Source organism: Mastigoproctus giganteus, chromosome 7 (assembly GCF_048544385.1).
Source record: "Mastigoproctus giganteus isolate SK-2022 chromosome 7, ASM4854438v1, whole genome shotgun sequence".
NCBI classification, from domain to species: domain Eukaryota; kingdom Metazoa; phylum Arthropoda; class Arachnida; order Uropygi; family Thelyphonidae; genus Mastigoproctus; species Mastigoproctus giganteus.
The window spans coordinates 140,618,024-140,638,886 of NC_143581.1; the positions used below are offsets into that span (position 1 = coordinate 140,618,024).

Consider the following 20,863-nt stretch of genomic DNA (forward strand, 5'->3'; position numbering starts at 1 on the left):
TGTTACGATGGACTCGCCATCAAATCACATCACGATGGATTTGATCCATCGTAACATGATTTGATCAAAGTGCCAGTCATTGTAATCACGTTTGTGAATTGAAGCTTAATTCTATTAACCAGCGATTCTAATTAGTGAAAATAGGAGGAATATTATCCACAGGCTATAAAAGTAAAGATATACTGTATTAAGTACAATTTTATGCTTTATTACGTTACCAATTAAAAAATTAAATTATACGTGAAAATCGGAAGAATATTTTCCACAGGTTAGCAAAATAGAAATAAAATTACACTTATGTGCATAGCTTAATTAATACGTACTGTAATATGTACATACTAACTAGTTAACATTTCTGTTCACTGACATTTGTGGGTGGGGGTTAAAATTTAAAACAGTAAAAAAGATAAGCAATCAATAACAAAGAACACGGTGCACACAAATTGCAAGTACAGTCGGTCCTCGTATAACACGTGTTTACATTACACAAATTCGATCATACACGATTTATAAATAGGGGAACGTTATCTTATATAACACGAACCGAATTCGCTTATGCACGATTCGCCTTTGTATTTACAAGAAATGGCAGTTGAACGCAGAATCACCCCAACCGAATGCAACACGATAGGAATGAAGAGAAGATTCTGAAAATGTATTTATGTTTTTTATATCAGTGAAGGGGAAACATATTTCACCATAATAACGTAAAAACCAACACAATTCCAGCTATCGATATAATTGCAAATACAATTAGATCGAGTTTACTACCAGTTTATAACAGATTCCACTAGCAGAAACGCAACTGGAAATTGTTTTTATTGTTTTATGGTAGTAATCCCCAGAAATGTGCTTTAGTAAAATGTGAGGTGTTAATAGTGTATCTCAGCCTTTACGGTGTTGTTTATTCAGTTGCTACACACGCACAGCTTTGTTTATGTGTATCAAGCGTACCTCCTCGTTTTGTAATTGCGCTTTATTCCCTAAAAAATGAGTAAAATACTTAAAAGATGTGAAAAGGAAGCGTCCTGGCGAAGACACTGCAGATTCAGAAAGAAAAAAAAAAAAGCAATATCGATAAACAGAGGCGGACTGGGTCAAAAATTCTTACCCGGGAAAATTTATAGTGGCCTCATACTACGGTTTATGGCCAAAATCACACCGGGATTTCCCGAGTAAGCTTATGGCCCGTCCGCCTCTGTTGATAGAGAAAAAATATGAAATTGTGAAACGCTTTGAGCAAAATGAAAGACCGTGTGATATTGCAAGTGCTACAGACCTAAATGAGGCAGCGCCAAGAATTACAAAGAATGCAGAGAAAATAAAAACAACTTTCATAGCGGGAACAACTCAAAGTGTAATTAAAATCCATTAGATTAAGACACAAAGAATTGGAAGAGATGGAATGGCTGTCATCTGTTTGGATAGAAAATCAAACAAAAAACAAGTTTGCTTACGATAGAAGCAAAATCATTAGCAATATTTTATTACGACTTACGTATTATAAAATACGTAAGTATTTTATTACGACTATTTTATTAATAAATTTTTATTATTTAAATAAAAAATAAATATTTTTTATTATTTATTATATTATAATAAAAAATATAATATTTTTTATTACGTATTTTAATCATTATAAAATACGTAAGTATTTTATAACGATCAAAATTACCCGATTATTTATTGTGTTTGGTAATGTTTTGATTCCAAATGTGTTCAATCTTGGGTGATCGGCACCTAACCCCATTTTTCCCATAGGGCCTGTTGTTTATATTGCACGATTTTGCATTGCACGAGGGTTTCTAGGAACACAACTATCGTGCTATACGAGGACAGACTGTAACACGATACACACAAGTGAGAATGGAGTAACAAGTTACGAAGTTAAAAAATAGGAATGAAGAGCAGATTCTGAAAATTAATTTTTTATATGATTGAAGCATTGACAGAAAAGTCCAATAAACAGGGGACTGCTAATTGTTTTTATTGTTTTATGGTTGTGACCTCCAGAAATCTGACCAAATCACATGGTACGGTCGGAGACAACCGTAGCGTAATCTCGAGTGCCGCAGTCTCCTGCCCCGATTAAATGGCATGTTGTCCCAATTAAGCAAAGTAAACCCTGGCTATTTTCTCGATTGGGTTCTGTTCTTTAACATTTGTCCCAAATAAACGGCTGTCCCGATTAACCGGTGGCCCAAAATAACCAGAATCCACTGTATTTGTACTGTGGAGTTTTTAAACAACTCTGCATTACTACTGCAGGAAGTAGTATTGTAAAACAGCAATACAAATAACACAAATAAGAGGCTAGTTAGTAGTAACATAAGTGTTTCCATCTCATTGTTGTGGTGAAATATGACTACAACAGTACAAATCCGTCTCGTATTTCTGTTATATTCCACTGTAGGTGCTGCTAAAGATGGGATGTTACGAAATGGAACAATACAAATATTTGACCAAATCCGTCTTGCATTTTTCTGTTACATTCTACTGTTAAGTGCTGCTAAAGATGTTTTCACATAAAAAATAAAATAAAAACAATTATGTTCATAAATTAATGACATGGAAACATAACTGAAGATAAAAATGGAATACAGTCAATCCTTGTATAGCAAATGTTTACACTACACGAATTCGGTCATACACGATTTATAAATAGGGGAATTCAGATATCGAATATAACACGAACCGAATTTGCTTATGCACGATTCGCCTTTGTGTTTATAAGAAATTGCAGCTGAACACGGAATCACCCCAACTGAACGCAACAGGATAGGAACAAAGAGAAGATTCTGAAAATGTATTTGTTTTTTATATCAGTGAACGGGAAACACAATTCACAATAATAATGTAAAAACCCACACAATTCCAGCTATCAGTATTATCGCAAATGCAATCAGATCGAGTTTACTACCAGAATATATAACAGATTCCATTAGCAGAAACGCAACTGGAAATTGTTTTTGTTTTATGGTAGTAATCCCCAGAAATGTGCTGTAGTAAAATGTGAGCTAGTGAGGTGTTAATATTGTGTCTCTGCCTTTACGGTGTTGTTTATTCAGTTGCTACACGTGCACCACAGCTTTGTTTATGTGTATCAAGTGCACCTCCTCATTTTGTAATTGTACTTTTTTCCCCAAAAATGAGTAAAATACTTAAAAGGTGTGAAAAGGAAGTGTCCTGGTGAAGACATATTACAGATTCAGAGAGAGAAAAAGAAAAGCAATATCGATAGACAGAGGTGGACTGGGTCAAAAATTATTACCCAGGAAAATTTGTAGTGGCCTCATACTAGTGGTTATGGCCAAAATCACACCGGCCTCTGGCCCACTGGGGTTTCCCCGGTAAGGCTTATGGCCAGTCTGCCTCTGTCAATGGGGGAAAAAATATGAAATTGTGAAACACTGAGCGAAATGAGAGACCATGTGATATTGCACGTGCTACAGGCCTAAATGAGGCAACGCCGAGAATTAGAAAGAATGCAGAGAAAATAAAAACAACTTTCATAGCAGGAGCAACTCAAAGTGTAATAAAATCCATTAGATCAAGACAAAGAATTGGAAGAGATGGAACGGCTGTCATCTGTTTGCATAGAAAATCAAACAAAGAACAAGTTTGCTTATGATAGAAGCAAAAGCATTAGCAATTTTTTATTATGTAATAGTCATAATAAAATACATATTTTATTACGATTATTTATTGCATTTGGTAATGTTTTGGTTACAAATGTGTGTTCAGTCTTGGGTGGCTGGCACCTATCCTATTTTTCCCATAGAGCTCATTATTTATACTGCACGATTTTGCATTGCACGAGGGTTACTAGAAACCCAACTATCGTGCTACATAAGGAGTGACTGTATCAGAAAACCATATGCAGTTTTAAAAAACTGAAGTAACAAGAAACGTTACTGTTTTCAAAGTGAATTATAACATCTTGGAACACGATAAATTTTTTGAGAAGTAGAAACCATTCACAGTTGATTGATGTGGAGTTATTCAAAAGTTATTCTGGCCCCCACTAAAAAGTTATTCTTTTCAGTGGGGCCAGATATTGTTAACAAATGCTAAATACGATGTATTCATAAAATGTATCATAGAAGGATAATTGCAGAACAGTTGGGCAAAAATTTCTCTTTAGTCGAAGCATGGCTAATGATGCATTTTGTATATACAGTAGATCCTCGCTAATCCAGTTACAGTAAATCTAGATTGAAATATGAAAATTCTATTCACAGTTGAGTACTGTACTTTCTAAGACACAGTACAGTATTTAAGAAGGTAGATGAGTCACTGACTACGCAGAGAGAGAGAGAGAGAGAGGGACAGAACATACATCGCACTGTCTTACGTGTTATTGACTCCGAGTTGGACGGGTTATTGCTTATATCGCTTCATTTGCATACTTCTTTATATGTATATATGTGCATAAGTTAACATATTTTATATATTACAGGTTTATATAATTGTTGGCCAAACCACAACACCATTGCCTTGTCGAGGTCCTTATATGCAGATCATTTCATCGTTTTTCTGATAGTCATGCCTTTAATGCTATCAGATCTGCTCACAAAATCTAATAGTTTCCCAATATTTTTTACAGTGTCGCATATAGTTTGGTTACTAACTTTATAATGGTTCATTTTCATTAAATTATTTAATGGATGCATGGTTTTAAAACTTTTGAATAATTAAGTTTTTGTTCAATTGAAAACAACTCTTTTGCATTTATCCCTCATTTTTGTGATTTAGCATTAGCATTAGTAGAGGCATTTGATGCAAGAAAGCAAGCTTAATTTCTAAACAAAAAAATATATATATATTTACTATAAAAAAAAAAAAAAAAAAAATTGATACTCCTGACATAAATAAGGATTTGTTCTCTTTCCATTGTTTTTTTGAGTGGCTGATGTGAAGACAGCGGGGGTTGCGGGATAATAGGTACATTTATCTCCCAATCATCACTTATAACACAGCTCCTTATCGCTTATTTACGACTTGCAAAACATCTGTTTATACCCATTCTATTTATTACTTGAATTATGATTTCCGGGAGATATATATATTTTTTTTTTACTTTGGAGCCTTGAAGTGTCCCAGTTAATCGTGAGCATGCTGTACAACTTCTGAGTCTTCTATTGATGGATAAATTTATTGTCTTTTTATAGTTTTTAAATAAAGGCTCTACAGTGATTTTTTTTTTAAATTATTTTCATCAGCACTACCTATATCATTAATTTTAAAATTTTAAAGTTCTAAATTTTTATCTTTTAGAGACATCTTTTACTTCACTAATCTTTTGTAATGGTACAGATAAATGAAAGGTCAAACGCTGTAAAAGGGAAACTATCCATCCGAGAAAGTTAAAAATGGAATTTCAAAAGCTTAAATTAAGAGTGTGGTAGTTCAAAGGGAAACCTTTGAACTACCACACTCTTAATTTAAGATATTGAAATTCAAAGGGAAACCTTTGAACTACCAAGCCTTCTTTTGTTACCCAACCACATGTGTATAGGTAACAAAAGGATAACATGGTTTTCAAAGAACAAAACTGTGGATGACTGTTAATATAGATGCATTTGAGATGAAAGGAGAGAATATTTTTTCACAATTTAAAATGTGAAGAATTTGTGCTATATACGATGAATAACTTTGGCAATGGCAAATTTGACTTGGAATCAGTGGAATAATTACAGGGGAATCAAAATCTTGTGAGAGTAAAAATGCCTTACAATTTCAGAAAGAACTGCAAAGAGTAATAAATCAAGGCAAATGTGATGAAACTGCTTTATATTATAGAATGCTACCAAATAAATCTTTTAACTTTAAGTCTGCTTTCCTAAGAAAGCAGGAATAAAACTAAGTAAGGATAAAGTTATACTGCTATTTTTTGTAAACAAAAAGTGGTGCACATAAGCATCAACTTTGTGCATTTGGAAAAGTAGGCGACCTATATTTTTAAAATATAAATAAAAATACAAAAGCCAATAGAGTACAAAAATGATTCACATAGCTGGATGACTGGAAGCTAATTTCTGGAATGGTTAAGTGAATCTTGTTCCATTAGTACAACAGAAATTGATAGAGGAATGACCGAAATCTAAAACATTACTGCAGGCTCATCTACCTCTTGAGTGATTCATTCATATCTAGAGACAGTAAAATAAAAGCTATGCATCTACCGAGGCACACATTGCTTTGATCAAGAACCAGAGTTCTCCCCTGTGATTTTGTTTGAAATCAATCACAGGGGACATCTATTATATCTTTCTTTCTTTTGAAAATGAAGTGTTTCTTATTTCTATAAAAAAACTAACTTTGGGTGCAGGTGACTCACATCCCATAACCCCATCCCCCTAGATACAGTCCTACTGGTAATATTACTCTATAGTGGGAGAAAACTTTTATAATACAGTATAGGTGTCTGCAGGTTCCCTTACACCTACATTATAAAGGGGGGGGGGACTATACTATAACATAGCGAGCCCACTGTTAAGTGAGAACACATAGCTACTAACATTTGCAGTGTGCTTTTTGATGTGAAAATATCTCTGGCGACACATACTAAATTTTAAGACGGAAGTAAAACTGATTGGTAATTAAAATGTGAGACAGAAACAATGCAAATGATGTCACTTCTTAAACGACACCAACTCAGTCACTAATTAGGGTTGCCAGACGTACCCCATTTCGGGGTATAATACCCATTTTTTTGGAATTATTTCCAAGATACCTCTTTTTTAAAATTTGAAATGGGGTATTTGAAAAAAGTAGAAATCATAAAACAGCCTGTTTAGATGAGTATTTAGAAGAAAGAATTAATTGACGATAAAGTTTTTGAAATGCACCCTTAAAGACAAAAAAATTATATTCTATCCTTTTTACAAAGAGGGTTATAGAATATTTATATTATGCTTACTTTGTAACCTTTTACGTTCTACTTGACTTCTTTTTTTGTTTCATTGTAATGTTTTAAGGCTCAGGCAACAAACTTTATTTTTCATTTAAAATTCTCAATATCAATATAAATTTGCTGTATGAAGAATATGTTCAGTTGAAATCATTCCATAAAAATACAGCAATGTCCCACATAGCACTGATAATTGGTACCGAAACTGTTCTGTGTTATGTGAAACCGTGCTGATTGAGGTATAATTATGAGTTTTAACTGAATGTGTACCAGAGAAACAGTCTGTGTACAATGCAGTGTCCAATGTTTTTTATTTCAACTCCTTTTAATTGGCTATAAATTTATAAACAATTTGCACTTGATAGCCAATTAAAAGGTTTTAAATAAAAAATATTGCAAAAATTTTATTAATGAAAAGGTAACACCATGAGAGATGAGAAAAAAGTTGTGTTTATTTAGGTTTTTCAATAATAAAGTCTGGTGAAGTCTTCTCTTCTTTTTCTCAGCGTAAAAGTCTTTGCAGCATCGAATCCCATCTCGTAGAGTTTCTCGTATCTGGATGCTCCATTCGACATCTGGATCTCCATTCATAATTGCCTCACAGGCTGCCATGTCAACCTCCTAAAAAACTTTGTCCAATTCTTCTGTTGAAAATTCTTTTGGTGCCACTTCAGAATTATTTTCCTCTTTTCCATATGCAGTTTGCTTGTCAATGCAGTCACGTCCACATTGGCAGTGTTCAAAGTTTCGAATCCCAAGTCTTTTACAACCTTCACAATGTCTTCCACAATTGTCTGAACTTGCACTTGTAATTCAAAACCAGTGAAATCATTTGCCAGGCAGGGCAAAACATGTTGCCAAGCAGAATGCATGTTGTTGGCAGTGATTTCTAGCCAAGATGCAGATATATTTTCGATCATATTTAAAGGGGTAAAAAAATAAACTGTGAAATGAAAAGTTTGAAAATCTGTCACGTTGTCTCGTCAGGATGGAATTAAGAATACTGAACGCAGTTGCACATTGCCGCTGACTGCCTGAGGGGAGCTGTTGACACGTGCATGTGAGACAATAGAGTTGGCACCACAGCATATACGTAAGTGGACCTAGGTTGGGACAATGCAGCATATTTATGTAGAGTAGTGTCTAGGCTATTAAATGAGTTTTACTATGTACAGCAAATTTTCAACTTAAACTTAATTGAAAACAGTGTTATAGTGAAACCTGTGCTGTTTGAAGCCATGCTAAGCGAGGTATTGCTGTACTGAGACAAAAGACCTCAAAAATACCACAGATATTTGGATAAAATTTTTAAATGCATATGAAGAACGTAATAGAGAAAAAATTATTAATTTAGTTTTTGCTTTGCCTCACTCAAATGCATTAATGTTTAATGAATGGAAAAAGGATAGAAATAAATCAGACCTAAAGAATTTTGAAGGAAAACTGTTTGTGAAAACCAATCACAATATGTCATGCAAAGAATTTTATGCATATGTACTAAAAAATGAAAAACTTAAAAACAATTTGCTCAAATAAAAAGCATTTGCTAGGTAAATATTTTCTTTTTGATAAAATAAATCAGGTTTATTGAATTATGTATTGTAAACAATTATGTAAAACATTTGATGTTAATTATTTATAAAAGATTACTTTAAGTGTTTATAACTCTTGCAATAAAATGTTCTGAATTAAAGCATAGGCTATAATTCGGTTAATTTTATTAAAATTTGACTAATTTTGCATTCCATGAACTTGTAAAAATCAACAAAATATTTTAATAACAAAAAAAATTTGTTATTAAAATTGTTCGTTTTTTTTAAAGATATAATGCAAGTACCCCAAAATGAGGAATGAATACCTCAAATCAAAAGCACAAATACCCCGAGATGAAATTTTTAATCTAGTTGCCCTATCACTAATGTTGATTTGGTAAAGTAAGTAGCAGGCACAAGCAAGAAACGTTACATCATTCATACTAAATACGTCAGACTGAAGTAAAACCAACTGGTAACAAAAATGCAACACAGAAATGACATCACTTCCTCATCATCATCAGCCATTTTCAATCCACTGCAGGATGAAGGTCTCTCCAGCAACTTTCCAGTTCCGTCTATTTTGTGCAATGTCGATCCATTTACTACCCACAAACTCATGAATTGCATCTATCCATCTCCACCGTAGTCTTCCAGGTTTTCTTCTAGCTCCTCTTGGGTACCATTCTGTTATTTTCTTAGTCCATCTGTCATCATGTCTTCGAGTTGGTCTTGCTCAAGACCATTTTAGTTCTTTAATTTTGATAAGAATATCCTTTACTTGAGTTTGCTGCCTAATCCACGTGTTTCTCTTCTTATCTAACAGTCTGATTCCCAATACAATTCGTTCCATTCTTTGTTCTGTAGTTCTCAGCTTCTCTTCTATTCTTTTGGTGTGTGTGCTCAAGTTTCACTTCCATAAGTCATGGTGGGGAGTATACATTGGTTCATTATTTTACGTTTCAGACAAAGTGCGATATTGCTCCTCAGTATGTGACTATATTTCCTGAATGCTATCCATCCAAAATTTATTCTTTTCTTAACTTCCAGCCATTTATCATTATTACAACTAATAACTTGTGTATACTTATCTGTAACTTGTAACAGATAAGTATATGACTCCACCTTTTCAATTACTGCTCCTTCAATCATTATGTCCCTTTCTGTTATTGTTCATCATTACTTTTGTTTTAACCATATTCATCTTTAGTCCAAAATCCTTACTAACTGTGCATAACTAATTAAGATTTTCCTCTAATTCTTTGAGATCGCGGCTTTGACCACAATGTCATCTGCAAATCGTAAATGGTTTAAGTACTCTCCATTCACACTGACTCCTTTTTTGCAACCAGTCTAATCTTCTGAAAGCTTCCTCAAGGGCAGCAGTAAACAACTTCAGAGATATTGTGTCTCCTTTTCGAACTCCTTTGTCAATTTGCTACTGTCTTTGTCTAGTCTAATAAAGGAGGTAGCGTTCTCATATATTTTCTTCAAAATCATAATATATGGGGTATCCATGCCTTGACTTTCCAGTGCCCGAAACATTGCCTTATGCTGTATGTAGTCAAATGCCTTTTAATAATCCACAAATACCAGGCATAATGTTTTATATTCATTTGCTTTCTCAATTAGCTGTGATATTATGTGAAGGTGGTCCATAGTTGAGAATATTGTCCTAAAGCCAGCATGCTCTTTTGGTTGATTCTCATCAATTACTCTTTCTAATCTGTTAGTAATGAGAACAACTTGTAGATGTGGGATAACAAGCTAATTGGTCTATAATTTCCAATTTCTGATGTATTCTCCTTTCTTATGCAGCAAAACTACGATTGCATTATTCCACTCCTTAGGCATCACACCTTTTCTAATGTATTTTGTGAAGAGTTTTGCCAGTTTTTGTGTCATGTTTCTTCCTTCCAATTTTAACAACTCTACAGTAACTTCATCTTCCCGGGGCTTTCTGATTCTTAATTTTCTTCAATGCATGTTCCACCTCATCAGGAAGATTATCGGGTATGTTGTATGTGTTACTAATTTGTGATCCATCTTCCCCACTTCTGGCATCATTCCCTTGCTCCTTGTACAATTCTCTACAGTAGTCTTCTGTTAATTGAATTATGCCTTCTCTGCTATTTATAAGTACACCATCGCTATTCTTCAGAAAATGACGCTAACTCAGTCACTAATGCTGATTCAGTACGGTAAGTAGTAGTAGGCGTGAGCATTAAATGTTACATTGTTCATAACTTCGGTTCTAGGTGTTTAATTTTAAAAATTTAAAGGGTTTTGATTTTTGTCAAAGATGTTTTCACATAAAAAAATATATACAGCAGGCCCCCGTTATAACGCGGTTCGCTTTACGCTGATTTGCTATAACGCTGTTCTTATATTATAACCCGTATCTGACTATAACGCTGTCACAGATCACTATAACGCTCTTTTACAGATTACATTTTTGACATATTTAACGAAATCGTTTCATTTGATGGAGTCGATAGCTTGAAAATGAATAGCAAAACAGCATTAAAACGTTTCCCACGCCGACTTGAGCAATTTTCCCACGCTCAGTGAAATTTTCTCTCACGCTAATTTAAGTACAGTCACTTGTTACGTAGTTCCGAGATCAACATTTTAAAAAATGATCAAATATATTGCTTGTAATATTTGCGTTATATGCATTTATCCGAAGTCTAGTCATCACTCAGTACAGTATTAGACATCGTGCGTAACGGACAGTTTACTTGAACATTGTATCGCAGTTATATTTTCGAAGAGCTAATAATGACCGACAGGAATGAAAATGCAACAACGTTTGGGCGCAGTACGAAGACTATAAATGTAAGAAAAAGACTGAATTTGAAAATTAAATTAGACGTTTTGAAGCGAATCGATTCCGGTCAACGACAAGCGGATGTGTGCCATAATTTAGGACTCGCAAATTTAACTGTAAGAACAATTATGAAAAAATAAAGAATTAATTTTAGCAGCGGGAAAGATAGCTGTTCCACTGCAAGCAACTAGGACTAGACCGGCTATTAGGATTGAAATGGAAAGACTAATTTTTTTGAAGATAATATTCCAATGCAGAATTCAGTTAAATTAAATATTAAAAAGAGAGAGAGAGAGAGAAAGAGATTAGCCAATACGATGATCTGAAGAAAACTCGCCTAAAAAAAAATGTGGAACCATTTAAAACTGGTAGAATAGATTTAAAATCCCGGGAGAAGCCGCTAGTGCAGATTAAGGAGCCGAAACTTTCAAAAAATAACTTGTTAAAATTATTGAAGAGGGGTATTATGTGTTATACTTCTCAACAAGTTTTTAACATAGATGAAGCAGGACTTTTGTGGAAACGAATGCCTAAAAGAAGTTTCATATTGAAAGAACAAAAAACATGCCAAGTTTCAAAGCGGCGAAGGATCGGTTGACTTTATTGTTGGGTGGTAACGCTGCGGGCCATTTAAAATTAATACCCCTTTTAGTTTATTTGGAAGAGGGCCAAAGTTCAACTCAAAATCCACACATTTTTCATGATTAAATTCATCCATTAAATTAAATCAATTAAATTCATTATTTTAATTGGAATTTTGTTTACTTTTGAGACGCGAGTAGTTACCACATAATTATATGTATGTAATGCAGAATATTTTATATGGGCAAATATTTGAATATTAAATATTTTGACCGACATTTGTGCATCTTTTCTTTACCGTTTATTATTGATTAGGAAATATCCTATGGCACCGACCGCAGCTCACAAATACATATGTTACCTTATGGGAAAGCGGCGCTCGCTTAGCGCGGATTCACTTAGCGCTCTGTTTTTCCGGAACGAATGATCAGCGTTAAGCGGGGGTCACCTGTATATATATATATATATCTTTTGTGCATACAGGGTACACACATGGTTTTTTTTTTTTTTAAATCAATTCACATTGCTTTGTTTAACCCAATAGTTTATGAAAACAATTGGGTGTGATCCTTTCACAAGGGAGTTCCTTGAACACATGGAGGGTTTCTTCATAAACCTTTGAATTTCATAAAAATGAAAAGTTTTTTACATAAATACTTTTAAATAAAAATTTATCCTTTCTGACTTCGTTATCCGACCAAGACAGACAAAGTTAGAGTGAAACTGTAAAAATCAAATCAAATTTTTTGAAATGGAAAAAAAAAAAAAAAAAAAAAAAAAAAACCACACTTAAAAAAATTAAGAAAATCAATTCGAGAATTGACCTCTGTAAAGCCAAAATCAGACAGAATCTGCCTCCCCTCTGATTCTAAACAATTTTCATACATGTACACATTATTTGAAAAATCTCTATATGTAGCCACACACAAAAAGTATATATAATTTTGAGCCGATTTAGGTTAGTTCAGTAATAATAAAGCCTATTTATAAATGAGAGTCACCAAAGTAGCAATAATCAAACTGCCTTGGAACTATTCATAACAACTTGTATTAATTATGCCTGATGATGCTTTTATTGTGGTTTGATATCTACCTCATAGCTGTCAATCAAATACTTAGATAATTTGATTCATCGATCATGTTGACATTTTTTGAACCTTTGATTTGGTAATTGAGAATATGACCTACACTACCTGGCCCAAATCACTGCTCTGACATGACATGGCAATAACAAGGTGTTGAAAAGTGACATGGAATACTGCACGTCCTCAATTCCTGGAGTGATGTGAGTAAAAGACTGTGCTGACAACATGCCTTTCCAGTTCATCTGCAAACGGTCAACAGGATTGAAGTCAGAGAATTGGGCTGTCCAGGATAGATGCTTAAAGTCTTCTTTGTGTTCCTCAAACCACTTTTGCATTTTTGCACAATGGGTTGCACTGTTATCTTGAAAATATCCCTTGTCACAGGAGTGAATGTGCAACTGGGTGTAAATGACCCATGACTATGTTCAGATGTGATCTGGCATTTGTTTCAGTAGCTTCATTTGTGGACTCTTCCATTGGTGCTGAAAAGTATATACTGGGGCTTATAAGACAATGACTTTCTTATAGTCCTTCGGTGTCCATTCCTTTGAATGGCTGGCAACAACGTAGCTGTATTTTCTGGTTGGTGCTCTAAGATCAGTGGCTTCAGTAAAGGTCTCCTATTCCTGTAGTTTGTTATCGCGAACAGATTGTAAACGAGCATTATAGTAAAAAAAAATAAATTCCTGTAGTGCATACTTTAAGGTGTTTTTCCGGTGGTGTGGGTACTGATGTTCTCATATGCAGAGGTTAAATGTATTGTTGTTTGCTGATGAATACAACTGATAATCTGCTCCAGATGTCAAGCAAATTGCTCTATCACTTTACACTTTTGGTAGCAGTTGTGATTGTTCATGGATGTCTTCTTCCATTCATTAAAGACTTGAATGACTAGCCTCTTTTAATATCTAAAAGTGGAGCTGCCCCCTTTGCTATGGCATTGGCTAAAACTGCACCAAGGATCAGTCCTGTCAGGAAGTCTGCAATATCCACTACATACCCTGCTTCTAGCAAAATGATCTGATCTCTTCAATTTACACATTTTTGCACTGATTGCTGCATACAGGCCAAATCTCCACAGTTCTAATAAAGTAGCTAAGTAGCATATGAGACAAATTTATCCAACAAGCAAGGAAACAGAATTTGAGATATAACTACACACCAGATTCTCATGCCAATAATTGTTTGAGCAAAACCAATTTCCTGCTCTCATATTTTAAATGATTTATGGCTGGGAAAGTTGGTCATTGAAGGAAACTAATGTTCCTCACGGAAAATTAGTACTTCTTTGATCATATAACCTGGAAAGAGTTTTGGTCAAGCAACCATCAAGTTTATGGTAATTTTCATACTTGCACCATAAACAAGCTTATGTTTAGATTTATTTTATTTTAATTCATAAGTTTTTGAAAGATTCTATGTACAACCACATTACAGTACTCTAAATGTCAGGATGTAAAAAAATCATTGCTCAATTCATTATTATTATTATTTTTTTTCTATTAAGCATGCAATAGAATTATATATTGTTATCAGATAACAATTTTTCTTGCATATATATTTAGCTTATTAATACTGTCCATTTACATATTTATTATATTGCAATTCTTACATGAAAAAGATATGCTATAATGTAATTTATAATATGTAATACATAACAGGAACTTTTGAAGTCGAGTGCAAAGACATTATCACTTGAGACCCAGACAATGAGCTCTGCAATTACAGAAATACTTTTAAATTGTGACAGTATGAGAGACTGCTGACTTACAAATAGGAAACAAGGCTCTTCAAAATTTAGTCAAATCTATTTATTTATTTATTAGAATTATTTGTGATACACTCATATAGCAAATAAGCAATTAGTGTTTGATCATGTATTGAAGATGCCTTAAAAGTTCACACACACACACACACACACACACACACCCCCTAAATACAAATTATATTAAACACCGACCATGCTAATAAAACATAAAATAGTCATTTATTTAAGAATGAATAGGAATACATGGTGTTTGCAAATAAGGAGTTACTATACAAATTAAATTCTGGAACTCATTTCCCTTTTAATTGCTCAACTTTACCTTTTGGTCACACTGACCAGCTAACTTAAGGATAAATTAAAATTTCAAGTAATCAAATATAAATATTTAATTTGTTCAGCATAAGCTTCCCTTAAAAATTGTCCAGCAACAGTCAATAAATACAGAAATCAAGGATGAAGCCTAAATTAATTAAATTCAGCATTAAAAATGCTGCATAACAATTTTTCAGATCAGAAAAAAAAAAAAACCCCACAAATTAACTATATATATATATATATATATATACATATATCCTTAAATTAACTAGTTTAACAAAACTTACAACACTGCAAGAGTTATAAAATTATATGGATAGCTATGCTATAGAAAACACTGTACATTAATCTAATTATGCATATACAGGAGCAGATATACTTTATATCTAACTCACATTTATAAATGAACATTTAATACTAATATGCAAAGGAAAATTATTTAACAGAAACATTTTTAATTTTTTTTTTTTGGTATTTAAAAAATACTTCCCCATTAATTCTTTATTCTGGTGAATACAATATTTTTCCTATATATTTAAATTTATAAATATGTTAGCCTAACATTGTGACCATATATGATATGTTCATTTTAAATTAAATTACTTAATCAATTTGAGAAATAATCTTGCATAATCAGTAAACACAGCTCAATCAAGTCAACTTATAATGAAGGGGTTCTCAAACTTTGCAAAAGTGATCCTTTAAAATAAATGAATGTGCAATTCGCTGTCGCCATAAACAAAGCTAATGATTTCAACTGGGTCAGAGTTGGGTTTATATTTTAAATGTAAAACAAAATCCCATTACAACAAACTTCTCAGGGGGCACATATCATTTCGTTGTATACAGAAATTTCATTCTAATGAATATCATCACTGAAGATTATTTCAAAGTAATCATTATTTATTCAAATAAATTCTGCTTTTGCTTTTCAAATATACAGAAGAAGCAATTTACATAAATCTGATTAAAAGTTATTAAAATTTGATATTTTAATAACTTTTAATCCCACACTTTCAGAAATACGGTATAGTAAATATAATAAATATTACTTTGCATACATTAATTTTTGTTTTTAATATTTAACATTTTTTACACATTAATGCGATTTAACTTTAGTGCAGTAAAAAATTCAGTATTGAATAAGTTAATTAGATTACTAATTCTACAGTTTTTTTATAACAAAGGAGTGAAAAGTTTTCTTTTGCACTGGGAAAAGTACATTAGGTACACAAATTTGTCATCTTATTAATCCAGTATTTCGGTGGGTTGGGGGAGGAGAAAAGGTGCTGGTATGCCATACCAAATTTTCATTCAAAAATGTGGAAAGTGTAAAAGTTGTGAAACTGAATTGTTTTGCCACATCTTTTAAAACTTCCATTTTTTTCCTTTAGTGGCATCCTCTCATAGCCATATTTAAATATAAGCATAATTCATAACTTTAACATGTGTAAACCAATATATTTTAGACACAGATAGCTGTACTTTGAAAATAATTCGCTGTACTGAATTTCTGTTTCAGAACTATTTTGTTCAAACAAAATTTACAAAGCATTATTAATAAGTTGCAGGAAACTGGAAATAATTCCATTACAGTGAAATTTTCTTTAAAGCAGTATTTGCTGTAATGGGATTTTAATGTACAGTAAAATCCCATTACACTTACTTTTAATAAACTTTAATCTGTATATTAAACAAAATAATGATAGAACATTACAATTTTATAAAATAATACTGTCCTATTGGAAAGAAAAAAAAAAAAAAAAAAAAAAAAAAAATATACAGACAGACATTTAGAACCCAAGGCAGAATTTTAGGTTTTCAACCCCAGAAAGATAAGAAATTTATCTTTCTGGGGTTGTTTTATAAATTCCTATTTTTCAAATTTATTTATATAGTTTTCCTTTTTTATATTAATTATATAAAATCATTTTTTTTATTTAAAAAGGATGATATATTATAATGATTGTATGTTTGTGGGAATGAATTTATATGACAAACATTTTCCACATTGAAAATGCATCTTGATAATATCTTCTCATATATACTGGACAAAGTCAATAGGCAGACAATTCTTTATTGATAAGTCACATGAACAAGGTCGAATGTTTCAAAAACTCATTCTTAAGCATCTGCCTCTTTTATATGATAACTTAAAATTTATCTTTACATTATATTCTCCATTATAATGCAATATTTCAAGATATATTTAGCCAGTTTTTATAAAAATAAAAATTCCAAATACTGCTTAGAAAAAAAAAACAAAAAAAAACAATTACTTCAGAGGTATAATAGCTAATTAATTAAATTATGGTGTTCCAAAATCAGTTATTCCATCATTAATATTAATATTAATACTAGTCAAATCAATAATCAGCAGTACAAACCTAAAATTTTCTTTTATGTTTATAATAGGTACTTTTATTCTTTAAAGAATACAGAGAAAACTGACCTCTTTTTGTTTGCGTTTAAATTCATTTGGATCTGTAGTTTTCGGCACAAACTGGTGAGGAGTCTGAATTTTGATAGAAGTACCATGAGATGGAGATCCCTCCTGAACCCACTGTAGAAAAGAAAGGGGGAAGGTACTGTCATAAGTTCAAAGCAAAAAAAATAAAATAAAATAATAATAAAATCATAATAAATAAAATAAAAAGCCTGAAATATATGATAATGAGCACAATTGAAATAGCAGCAGTAAGAAGGGTAGCAGATAAAAATATTCAGACATGCGCTATTAAAGTAAACACTATGAAAGTGTCTGCTTGTCATACAAAATCATGCCATTTTAATATTTGCAGATGCAATTGCATTAACACAATTGCTATCATAAATTTCAATTAATAAGATTTCTATTTTCTTAATGAGCCTTCTTATCCAATTTTAAAAATAATGACTGACAGAAGAGCTAAATTTGAAACCTTTGATGAAACTAAGATTTCTGCTAGTTATTTATCAAATAAAACTACTGAAAGGAAATATCTTTACTCTAAATTATACAGTTAGTAATAAAAATGTAATTTTAAGAACTTATAATAAAATTAAAAAAGTAATAAAAGAAAAACAAAAGAAAAGCTTACAGATTCACTCTCCCCATTACATGCCACTTCAACCCACTACAGAAAAAAAGAAAAAGGTTCAAACATAGCATACAAAAAAAAAAAAAAAAAAAATATATATATATATAAGCAAATAAAAATAAAACAAACAAAGAGCAGGTTAGGAGGGTTTTAAATTTTTATTTTGCATTTTAAGTAAATTTTAGCTCTATTCTGAAAACATCCCATGTTTCATTAAAAATAAATAGCAATGCACTACTACCACAACTTCTGATATACCAAACATAGTGCCTAAACATATAAGTCCTTTCTTACTTATTAAATTCTGGATGTTTCTGCTTCACAAAAGTAAACATTCTTTAGAAATGCATAAATGAATAGCTAATAAAAGCTATAATTTTTCTAAAAATGGTTCATAAATAATTCTTTTTTCAAAAGGTTAAATGGAAATTTTCAATCAAATTTCCATTTAACCATTTCATAGCATAAAAAAAAGGAAAAGTTTAAACTTTTCCTTTTTTTTAATGATATTATTTATCATAGCAATAAATGCTCCTTTCTACAGAAAGTATAATCATACATTAGTTTAGACTTAATTGAAAACAATATTCATAATCAAAAGAATGAACAGCAACAATTTCTTACAAGTTAAATGAAATTTTACTAGTTCTTTAAAATGCCTAAACTATCTCATATTCTTGCTTCATCTGTACTGAGAGAGAGAGAGAGAGAGAGAGAGAGAGAGAGAGAGAGAGAGAGAGAGAGAATTTCTTTGTTTCTCTTTGAGTCCAATCTTGTACAGATTCCAAATTAATTACAAACCATAGATTAGAAGTCTAGAATTCAGTTATGGTTGTAAAAAAATATAATAATAAAAATAATAACAATTTAAAAAGTAATAAGAGTTTATATACCAACACAACCCAGAAATATTGCTATGGTTAAAAATGAATGTGAAGTATTATGGACAATGCTAATTAAACCCATACAAATTATTACAAAAAAACCAAAAATTTATTATGTACAAAGGTTTAGAATTTACTACAGGTAAGCTAAAACTCCCAACACAATGCAACTACTTTAAAACTAATGATGCTTCCGTAAATCTGTATAGCAGAGGGAAACTATATGAAATAAAGGCAAGAAAACCATATATTTTCCTTTTGCACAGAGTGATTTTCTTTCTTTTTTTGATTGGACCTGGTGACAGTATTTAACATCGAATACATATTGTATTCTGCAGGTGTTTTACCCTACAGTAAACTATAACCCACTGTACAAATTAAAATTGCACTTTATAACAATTCGCATGGATTTAAAAATAATTATTTATGAACAATCATAAACCATCCTTCTCCGTGCACTGATACTACTATTTGGGGATTAAAAGCAATATTTTCCCCCATTTGTTTTTTTTATCAGCATTTTAACAGATATAATTATCCAGAAAAATGAATTTTTTATCCCTGTTTCTGATACAAATGCCAAACATATATTAATCTTTGGAGAAACAACTGCTCATGGGCAATGCTGAAAACCAGCAAGTTAATTCCAAAACATTCTAATTTTTTTGTAATGCTTATAATCTGTTCAACTAAACTTCATCTTAGCCATCTAGCAACCATATATAATGAAAGTTTTTGAACAGCTGCTTAAGCAGGCTAAAATATGAACTACTGGGAATTTGATTTCCTTACCTGATATATTTTAAAAAACTACAAAACTTATCAATACAACTGGTTTTATATGGAAATTCCTTTAAATTTAACTACCTGTTTCAAATAAATTAAAAAATAATGATTTAATTTAGTCTTATAGACTGAAGTTGTGATCACTTCAGAGAAGAGATTTTGTGAGATGTTTATATCAGGCAAAAATTACAAATACTTCTGCAATAACTAGTTACATTCACACTTCCTTCTAATGTTTCTATGAATAATGCAACTGCTTCATTATTTTTATTATTTCAAAACTTAATTTAACTTGCATTCCCACTTTATATCTAAGAAAGGGGTGTGGCAACACACAGAAAGATGTCAAAGTTTACTAAACTTTAGAAAAGCACAAGATAATCATCAGAGGCATGAGATCTGCATTTATAAATTTCTCTATTTAAACAAAAGCATATTTTTGAATTCTAATGATATGTCCAAATATGAAATGTTTAAGACCAACATTTTTTCACACTTCAAATGTCAAAAATGAAATGCATGCAGCTCATAAGCTATTTTTTCCAACTCCTACTATACATTGTGTATGTTACAGTATTAAACATAGGAAAACTCTTCAAAAGAAAGAAGGGTAATACCAGATGAAGTAAGCTACCACCTGTCAGTATAAAATTATGAAAGCACTACTTATTAAAGTGTTGTTTACCATTTTATATTTGTTATGATGGGAATCTAACTGAAAGTATTTAATAAAGTTAAATTATACCATGAGCTCATCAAATATTTTAATTCTAGGTCAGTCATACCTAGAATATTTTAAGAAAAATATACAGAATGGGCATGATGAGCCATATTATAGAATGACTGATGCAGATACCTATGATTCATACTCCTCCAAAGAGTGGAGGGGGAATTTATAGGTTAGGGGTGTTTATACACTCCAGCTAATTCCAGAAAAGACTGAAGTAATCACTCAGGTGACACAAAATATTAAACAGATCCCAGACAAAATGAAAAAGAAAATACTGCATTATCAGTTTGAAAGAAAATTTGCAGGTAGGTGGAAGAATAATTTTATTCCCAAATTAAAAAATATATATATATATATA

General features: G+C 31.8%; 1 protein-coding gene across 4 annotated transcripts in view; it reads right to left on the reverse strand.

Annotated features, from left to right (window-relative positions):
* LOC150083232 (protein hu-li tai shao-like) overlaps positions 1-20,863 on the reverse strand; it is a 346,406-nt gene that overhangs the window by 134,684 nt on the left and 190,859 nt on the right. For 3 of the 4 annotated variants that reach the window (XM_090377924.1, XM_090377922.1, XM_090377925.1), the window contains exons 10-11: positions 18,106-18,141; positions 17,478-17,588 (exon numbers count right to left, since the gene is read on the reverse strand). In XM_090377924.1, the coding sequence (XP_090234050.1) occupies positions 17,478-17,588; positions 18,106-18,141 (147 nt within the window). The remainder of the gene's footprint in view (positions 1-17,477; positions 17,589-18,105; positions 18,142-20,863) is intronic. The other variant, XM_090377923.1, reaches the window with a different exon arrangement.